General features: G+C 35.5%; 1 protein-coding gene across 3 annotated transcripts in view; it reads right to left on the bottom strand.

Annotated features, from left to right (window-relative positions):
* Positions 1–4,222: 4,222 nt before the first annotated feature.
* The window catches only part of CUL5 (cullin 5), a 130,241-nt gene continuing 124,603 nt past the window's right edge, over positions 4,223–9,860 (bottom strand). For 2 of the 3 annotated variants that reach the window (XM_010862833.1, XM_010862830.1), the window contains exon 20: positions 4,223–8,642. In XM_010862833.1, the coding sequence (XP_010861135.1) occupies positions 8,448–8,642 (195 nt within the window). In that variant the 3' untranslated portion in view covers positions 4,223–8,447. The remainder of the gene's footprint in view (positions 8,643–9,860) is intronic. The other variant, XM_010862831.1, reaches the window with a different exon arrangement.

The following is a 9,860-nucleotide window of genomic DNA, read 5'->3' as shown; positions in this document are numbered from 1 at the left end:
CTTTAAAGATGTTTAGCAGAAAATAAAGGGAGTAAAACAAGGTCATAACATGACCAAGGTGGTGGGAGAAATTTTTTTTAAGGATGGTGGATACTTGAATATGTTTGTAAGCCAGTGATTCACAAACTTTAGTGCATCAGCCTCACCTGGAAGGCTTATTAAAATTCAGATTGCTCCCTGGCCCCCCATACACTGAATGGTTGGTCTGGGGTGGAACTCAAGAACTTCGCTTTTCCAACAAGTTCTTAAGTGATGATAACGCTGTTGGTCTGTGGACTAAAACTTTGAGAACCCCTGTTGTAGGCTAAGGAGGAAATAATCAATAGAAGGATGTTTGGAAGATATACGAAATGTTAAGTATCCTGGAGCAAAACACAGAAGCACTTCAGTGAAAGCATAAAAACAGTTGGTCTTGAGTAGGAAGTGAGGCAGCCCTTCCTCTGAGATAGGTAGGCCGATGAAGATGTGCATTACCAGAGGTAAAGTTTAGAGGCAGAGAAGCAGGTTATGAAAGTGCATGTTTCAAAGTCTTATTTTCTTTGCTTATTTTCTCAAAGTAAAGTCATCTGCTGAGAACGGAGGAGGTAAGGTAGAGTGTGTGTGCGCACTCAGTCGCTGAGTCGTGTCTGACTCTTAGTGACTCCAAGGACTGCAGCCCGCTGAGCTCCTCTGTCTATGGGATTCTCCCAATATTCGTAAGAATATTGGAGCGGGATGCCATTTCCTTCTCCAGGTGATCTTCCCAATGCAGGGATCAAACCTGTGTCTCCTGCATTGCAGGCGGATTCTTTACCACTGAGCCAAGGTAGAGTAGGGGGAAGGATAATTACACTTAGCAGTCATAGGAAAAGGCCTTGTAAAAATAGTCCCATGCCCCACCTTTTCTTAGAGTTACGAGAATTACAGTCTCTTAACCAGGAGTGTTAATTTTCAAATCTGGTTCATTGAAAGTTGGCTGTTTATTCTCTGCCTTCCTACTTTCCACTGCTACCCTTCAAACACTGTTGAAGAAACTTGTAAGTAGTATCAGTCTGTTTCAGCAACCACACACACACAAAAAAACCTCATTTATCATTAAGTGAAAATAGCAAACCTCAGTACACCCAGGGAAGTTTCCTGTCATTCTTTTAGATTGTTGTTGTTTAATCTTTAAGTCATGTCTGACTCTTTGCAACCCCGTGAACTGCAGTATGCCAGACTTCCCTGTCCTTCACTATCTCCCAGAGTTTGCTCAAATTCATGTCCATTCAGTCCGTGATGCCATCCAACCTCTCCTCCTCCCTTCTTCTCTTGCTCTCAATCTTTCTCAGCATCAGAGTCTTTTCCAAGGAGTCGGCACTTTGCATAAGGTGGCCAAAGTATTGGAACTTCAGCGTCAGTCCTTCCAATGAATATTCAGGGTTGATTTCCTTAAGGATTGACTGGTCTGATTTCCTTGTCCAAGGGACTCTCAAGAATCTTCCCCAGCACCACAGTTCAAAAGCATCAATTCTTCAGCATTCAGCCTTCTTTATGGTCCAACTCTCACATCTGTATGTGACTACTGGAAAAACCATAGCCTCGACAATATGGACCTTTGCCAACATACCCTGTCTAGGTTTGTCATAGCTTTTCTTCCAAGGAGCAAGCACCCTTTAATTTCATGGTTGCAGTCACCGTCCAGAGTTTTGGAGCCCAAGAAAATGTCTGCTACAGTTTCCATTTTTTCCCCATCTACTTGCCATGAAGTGATGGGACTGGATGCTATGATCTTAGTTGTCTGAATGTTGAGTTTGAAGCCAGCTTTTACACTCTTTTCTTTCAACTCCATCAGGAGGCTCTTTAGTGTCTCTTTGCTTTCTGCCGTTAAAGTGGTATCATCTGCATATTGGAGGTTGTTATTTCTCTAGGCAATCTTGATTCCAGCTTGTGAGTCAATCAGCCCCACATTTTGCATGATGTACTCTTCATGTAAGTTAAATAAGCAGGGTGAAAATATACAGTCTTGACGTACTCCTTTCCCAGTTTTGAACCTGTCCATTATTAGTTAGAACCATGTCAGGTTCTAACTGTTGCTTCTTGACATGCATACAGGTTTCTCAGGAGACAGGTAAGGTGGTCTGGTATTTCCAACTCTTGAAGAATCTTCCAGTTTGTTGTGATCCACACAGTCAAAGGCTCTAGTGTAGTCAATGAAGCGGATATTTTTTTGAATTCCCTTGCTTTATCTATGATTCAGTGGATGTTGGCAATTTGATCTCTGGTTCCTCTGCCTTTTCTGAATCTAGCTTGTACATCTGAAAGTTCTTGGTTCACATACTGCTGAAGCCTAGCTTGAAGGATTTTGAGAATAATCTCGCTAGCATGTGAAATGAGTGCAATTGTACAGTAATTTGAACATTCTTTGGCATTTTCTTTCTTAGGGAATGGAATGGAATGAAAACTAATCTTTTCCAGTTCTCTGGCCACAGCAGTTTTCCAAATTTGTTGGCATATTGAGTGCAGCATCATCTTTTAGGATTTTAAATAGTTTAGCTGGAATTCTGTCACCTCCATTGGCTTCATTCATAGTAATGCTTCCCAAGGTCCAGGATGTCTGGCTTTAGGTCAATTACCACACCACTGTTGTTACATGGGCCATTAAGACTGTTTTTGCACAGTTCTGTGTATTCTTGCACCTCTTCTTAATCTGTTTCTCTTAGGTCCTTGCCATTTCTCTCCTTTATTGTGCCCATCTTTGCATGAAATGTTCCCTTGGTATCTCCAATTTTCTTGAAGAGATCTCTATTCATTTCCATTCTATTGTTTTCCTCTATTTCTTTGTATTGTTCACTTAAGGCTTTCTCTCTTCTTGCTGTTCTCTTAACTCTGCATTCATTTGGGTCCATCTTTCCCTTTTTCTTTTGCCTTTCACTTCTCTTTCCTCAGCTGTTTGTAAGGCCTCCTCAGACAACCCCAGACAACTTTGCCTTCTTTATTTTTCTTGGGGATGGTTTTGGTCACCACCTCCTGTACAGTATTATGAACCTGTCTCCAGTTCATAGAGGTGGTACCAGATCCATGACAATCAGTCCATAGTTGTTCAGGCACTCTGTCTACCAGATCTAATCCCTTGAATCTATTGGTCACCTCCACTGTATAATCATAAAGGATTTGAATTTGATTTAGGTTATACCTGAATGGCCTAGTGGTTTTCCCTTTGCAATTTAAGCCTGAATTTTGCAATAAAGAGTTCACAATCTGAGCCACAGTCAGCTCCCAGTCTTGTTTTTGCTGACTGTAAAGAGCTTCTCCATCTTCAGCTGAAAAGAATATAATCAATCTGATTTCAGTAGTAACCATCTGATGATGTCCATGTGTAGAGTCATTCTTTAGATAAAAACAGTCAAAAACTAATGTAGACCCAAGTTTGGATTAGCACTTGTGACATTAGGATGTTACCAATTGGGAGAGCAGGCTGCTACTTAACTCTCTTTACCCACTGTGGATCTATCAAAGATGTTTTAATCTGGAATACTTAAAATTTACACAGAATTGTTTGTATCTTTATGTCTTTTTCTTTAATCAGATGCTCACCAAGTCTGTAACTCCTCAACAGTTTAAGGCACCTGTTTCAGACTGTCCATTGGTTAAAAATAGAAGTTTAGTGACATGCAAAAGCCATATTTGATTTTATTGTCTAAGAATAAGGAATTAGAAAATAAAGTCTTCCCATTTAAAACTTAAAAGTATTGAACTCTACTTTGTTCTCAAGCACAGATGCTCTCATTCATTCGTTCAATTCACATCTCAAAGCCAGACTGTTTCTTTATGCATTGTTTTATCAAGTGGATCCAACTTTGGATATTTAGGGGTATCTCTTTGAGAAAAATATAAATTACAAGTAATAAAATATAAATTACGAGTAACAAAATATAAATTACAAGTAACAAAGCTCTTAGGGCCCTTTCCAGGGCCTTGGGAGGTCTAAGGGACCCAGAAGCTAATGACTAATCTGTTCGTAGGTTCTGGTGAATCTTAAACTGAGGTCACAATTTTTACTGCCTTCATTTCCAAGTCAATTTCCACTCACTGCTCAAATCCCAGTTAAAAGTCCAAGGTTGATTTTAGGGTCATTGCCGCTGCTGCTAAGTTGCTTCAGTCGTGTCTGACTCTGTGCGACCCCATAGATAGATGGCAGCCCACCAGGCTCCTCCGTCCACAGGATTCTCTAGGCAAGAATACTGGAGTGGGTTGTCATTTCCTTCTCCATTTAGGGTCATTATGAAGTGCTAAAGACTGAATGACTGCTTCTCTCCAAAGGTCATATGTTGAAACCTAACTCTCGATGTGTCATTACTAGGAGGTGGGGCCTTTAACTTTGGGAGGTAATTAGGTCATGAGAGTGGAACCCTTATGAATGAGATTAGTGCCTTTATAAAGGAGACCCAAAGCCCTTTAAAGTTTCTTTCTGCATGTGAGGACACAGTGAGGTATCAGCGGTCTGCAACCTGAAAGCGGTTCCTCAACAGAACCAACCATGCTGGCACCTTGATCTCAGACTCTGAACCTCCAGAACTATGAGAAATACATCTGTATTGATTTATAAGTCATCCAGTTCACAGTACTTTTTTATAACCACCAAGACTAAGACACAGTCTATCTTCATAAACTTACTACTAAACTATCTCTAGGTTTGAAATTTAAATATTTCAAAAATTTCAAAATACACACAAAACATTAAATAATTAGTTTTATATTTTTTACTTTGATATAAGATTTAAATTTTGGTAATGACACGGCATATCTAAACAGATGAATGAATGCAGTTTCAGGTTTAAAATTCTGACCTCCTCCAGGCATGACAGCCCTATGCTATCATCAACAGAAAAGATATTCCTGTTAGCTTTCCTTTTGAACTTGAATTTGAAATTTAAAAGAAAGAAGTGGGTTACTTTTTGTATTTCTGATTCCTAAGCCTGGCTAAAATTTACCATTTCACCATGAGATATGTAAATGCACCTATTATAAAAATTTTAATTAAACTCTGAGAAACTACTCTACAGTAGAACATCAACATTTTCTTGATAGGTGAAAGCTTTTATATTACATTTTTATTTTGCAAGAAAATAAATTATACAACTTAAAAAATAAAATCCAAAAATTAAGCAGTTCATCAAAATATTTCAGCCTACTACATACAGAAACTGCTACCATTTAAAATTGTACAGCATTATCATCTCAGTATGTAGTGGCACACATTCAAAATCGTATATACCATACGAGGATAGATTACAACTTAGGAACTCAAATTTGTTCAACACTCCAGACAACGTATATAGTGTAGATGACAGGAAAGCTCTCATTGTAGTGTTTATTTCACCAACATAACATTGGAAGAGTTTATAAGACAGCATCCCAGTCATTTACATGAAAATAGAAAAAACAAGCTTGAGTTTAAGATAGCAAATCTTTCTGGAAAACTAGCAGATCTTTCACACAAATTGAATTTTTAAAATTTGCCCTTTGAGCAGGGCCAATGACATCCTACTCCAAATAATGCAAAATACTTTTAAACTACTCCAGTCATATTTTGTATTAAATTTAATAAAAGGTAATTTATTAAGAAAGCTAACATTTCCTTTTTGGAAATTTTAACATTTATGCACAAAATAAGAGTAAAGAGATTTAAATAAAGTTTGCCAGAATGCAGGGATCCCTCCAATAAATGTAAAAATTGGAAGACTTCAGAATTTATTTCAAGATCCTCATTAAATCACTGGAACAGTAATATTCTAAATATTTAACTCATTGTAAGCATTAAAATTGTTCTATATTTTCACTTGGAAAGTTTTGCTTCATATCTCCTTACTCTGGCAATGAGATGGTAATAAAGGTTAGCATTTGCAAGATGGCTTCACCTTTATATTAGAAGATGAATGCTCAAATCTTAAATTAACCTCTGAAGTGTCCTATTGCCATACTGCTCATGAAAAAAATATATACATATATTTGTATACATTTTCCCTTAACTATGTCAGATTTCATCCCTGCTCAGATAGCACTAATTTTTAGTTCACATTAGAGAAAAGGGACTTATTAATAAAGGATACTAACAGTGATTCTGTACCTTTAGCAAATTGCTGGTAGGTTTTTGTTTCCAGATCCTTTTTTTTTTTAAATTTTTAATTAGCAAATTTATTGTCAAAATATATTTAAAGAAAATTCAACAATGGAATAGGCACCTTGTCAACTAAATGATTTTCATGAACACCAAATTGTAGTTAGATAAACTTTTGTATACATAAAGAAAAAAATAATGAAAACTGTAAGTCTACAGTATTTGCTGCTGTTCTATTCCCCAATATACAACTAGGACATAATAGCTATTAAAAAATTTATAAAATTGTATAGAAAACTTTGCTATGGATTTAGAGTTACCCACTTTTGCATTAAATTTACCTTTATAAATCAAAATATCATGGCTCTCATTCTTAAACGACTGAAAAAGATTAGAAATTCCAAACAAGTTTTGAGAACAATTCTGGTTTAAAACATCAACAAATTTTAAACTTTAAGAAACAGACTGTAATTTTTCTTTCCATTGCTTCTTCCTTTGGTGTTCCTGTACTGGATAAGCAAATATGCCGATACCAAACTATTTGTTAAACATAAGGGCCACAATTATTACCAAATTATCAGGTTTTTTAAATTTCAAATTTATTCCATTGTTAACAGTCATCTAGTCAAAGAAAACAGTAAGCACTAATTTAGACTAATTTTCACAATATTCTTAGTCATTGCCATATGCTACCTAAGAGTTCAAGTGTAAGATTTTCCTGTGAATTTCAGAATAGGTCTTTGACTATAACCAGCAAAACCTTAAATGTTTTAAGTTTGCTTTCCTTCATCAGGCCATCTCACAAAGCCTCTTGGGACTGGGGACAGACTCCATGAAATGCTGTTAAAAGCACTCTACAATAATACTGTATGCTGTTCAACACTCTGGCACTCCATTTTCTACTACCATCAAAATCATTTAAAATATTACTTAATATCAAATAAAATATAATTTGCAAGAAAAGTTTTGAAATGGGCACCACAATGAATAAAATCCATGTTGACCCATTCTTTCCCAGTGGGGAATAAGTTTTCCTTTTTTAAGTTGTTCACGTCCTCAAGTCCAAAAATCTCCATTACTCTGGGTATTCAGTTGCCAGCAACTAAAAAGTTGCTACTTTGGATTGACTGAAAAAAACAAGTTTAAGTGTTGCCTTCTGAACATTATTTAAATGTTTACTTTTAAAATATATAAATATACATATACATATTATTTGGCAAGTTTATTGTTCATATTAAGATTGCAACAATTCTGCTTATGCTTTTCAGGTCTATGTTGTGGTTTTTCTTTACCTCCTAGGTGACTGATAATTATTACTTTTTAAAACAGAATGTCTTCCTTTCCAGAAACCTGAGGCTACAAATCCCTAATAATGAGACTTTAAAACTTCAAAGTATTTCTATGCTACAGATTAAGAGGTCAGTTATATAATTGTATTATATTAAAGCAGGAGATTTCTGCCTTGTTTTTTAATGAATTCGAGTGTAGCATAATAAATATTAGGTATATAATATTAAGTGTCTTAGTAAACACTTAATATGTGAGTTTTGCTATTTTTGACTCTGAAGTTGAAATGATCTATCTCCATACATTTTTTTAAACAACTAAAATAACAATATGAGCTTCACTTTTTCAAAACAAACTCTCTGGCCATATAAGATAAAAAAAAAACAAAAAAAAACACTCCATTTAACAATGAACAACTAAAACAGTAGTCTCCTGCTTAATGAAAGCCAACATTTTTTAGGTGGAAAATTTACTATCACTTTGAAGTCACCACTAAAATCCAGTTGTTATACTGAAGCAGTGTTTGAACATATGATAATACTAAATACTTTTCATCTATATCTGCCCTGTCCCAATGTTGTGTAGACCAGCTCACTCTTTTGATCAAAAGAAATCAAGAGTGCTATTTCTAGTTTTAATTGCATTTTTTAAAAAAACAAAACACAACAGCATTTTTCAGTGCACAAACATCTGAAGATCCTTCCTTGTGCAAATACATTTTTCTAAGAGAGGAAAAAAAAAGAAAAAAAAAAGCAACAAGAACCCCACTTTCACCCTCCCAACTGTTATTTCTTCTGGTGGGTATAAATCAGGTTTTTAAAAGCTCATAATGGGCTCTTTGTGAATGCAAGTTTCTCCACAAAACAGCATGCTGTTAAAACAGAGTGGTGCAACATGAAAGGAATGCCACCATGCTAACTAATGTGATTGGCAAAATATAGTTGTTTTGTTAGGTAAGGCAGAGATTTTAATATTTATGTAATCAAAGTCCAACTAAACCTTCCCCTAGCACAAACTGTAAGAACTTTCTGCCGAAGCACTCCAAAATTTGGGTTCTTAATATTGTCCATGATATTCAAAATTATGCCATATATATGAAAGTGTTGATATCAGATTCATCTCTTCTGATGTATTTGTGCTCTATTAGCCATTCTATTTGCTCTTTTATCATTTTCTTTTGTGGCAGGAACATGTTTTTCAAAATTTCTACTAATTCAGTCTGCAGCTGAGCATTACTAATTTTCTTTCTCATCTTCATTATTTGTATGATAGCTTCCTAAAAGAAAAAATAAAAATAAAGTATTAAATTATTTTAAGTAAAACAAAACAAAAAATGACTTTTAATGTTTTTTATCCTCTATCCAACATCTATCCAAAGGATTAGCAATCACTGGATTAACCTTGAGACCCGTAACAAACAAAAGTATCTTCTTTTCACTCTGGAAAACAAAATCTGCATATTATGGATATTCTGAAAAATAAGGAAAAGCAAAATTACTCATATCCCTTTTTACATACTTTTCCCCTTGTATTTACAGTTACTTCTTTGTATAGTAGTAGCAGTCAGTTGCTTTAGTTGCTCTCTGTTTTAAAAATTAATAATCATTACTTTTTATATACTTATCAGATTAATGAGCTGTACTTATTCTCAAGTACCTTCAGTTTATAATGACTCGACTAAATGGTTCAACTTTCTGGAGGAGTAAGCACTTTTCATCTAAGTCAATCTTATTAATAATTTCCTTGATGATTTAATTACTATTAATCTATATAATATAATTAGAAAATTACTAATTATTTTCTCTTTTGTCTTTTCCAGTACAAGGTCTCTTCTTAGTCAACAAAAGGCATCCATCTGCCTTACTGGAGATTAGAATTCATTATAAAAAGTTTGAAAACAGAAATGTGTTAATATTTGCTTTTAAACACTGAAAAACGGAGATTTGCTACAAGGAGATTTGCTACAAGGCAATAGGCTTGGGACTCAGGCACTATTCAGTATGAGAAAAGTATACCATCAACTTCCTCTGTACAGACATGAGAATTCCTACACTGCCACTAGCAAGTCAGAAGCATTACTCCTAACAGTATGTCCATATCCACACTCTGGATCACAGGGGTTTATGTCAAGGGTTCAGGGAGAAAGAAGGAAGAGGGAAAAAGTATGTCTTCCTTCAGGCACTTGTACATTACAGAAACCAGTAAGGAGGAAAGAACAATTGTAAATATTCTAATTTCTCTTACTCTAGCTTTGGTAGAGGTGAAAATGATGGCTGTGTTAGAGATGTTAAGAGAAAAACGGAGATCACAGGGGTTCTGGCCCTGGTCTCATTTAATATGTTGGAGGTCACTTGAAAAGTGGCATGATATGATGGAAATAATTTGCAATTCTGAATTTCTCAGTTTCCATATGATATAGATAGAGTTTAGAGCTCATGGACCTGGCACAGGGCCTTCAGTGGCAGGAAAACATGACCCTGTAGCAGCAGATGAT

This window comes from Bison bison, unplaced genomic scaffold (assembly GCF_000754665.1).
Source record: "Bison bison bison isolate TAMUID 2011002044 unplaced genomic scaffold, Bison_UMD1.0 scf7180017864485, whole genome shotgun sequence".
NCBI lineage: Eukaryota > Metazoa > Chordata > Mammalia > Artiodactyla > Bovidae > Bison > Bison bison.
This window is presented reverse-complemented; position numbering and strand designations above follow the sequence as displayed.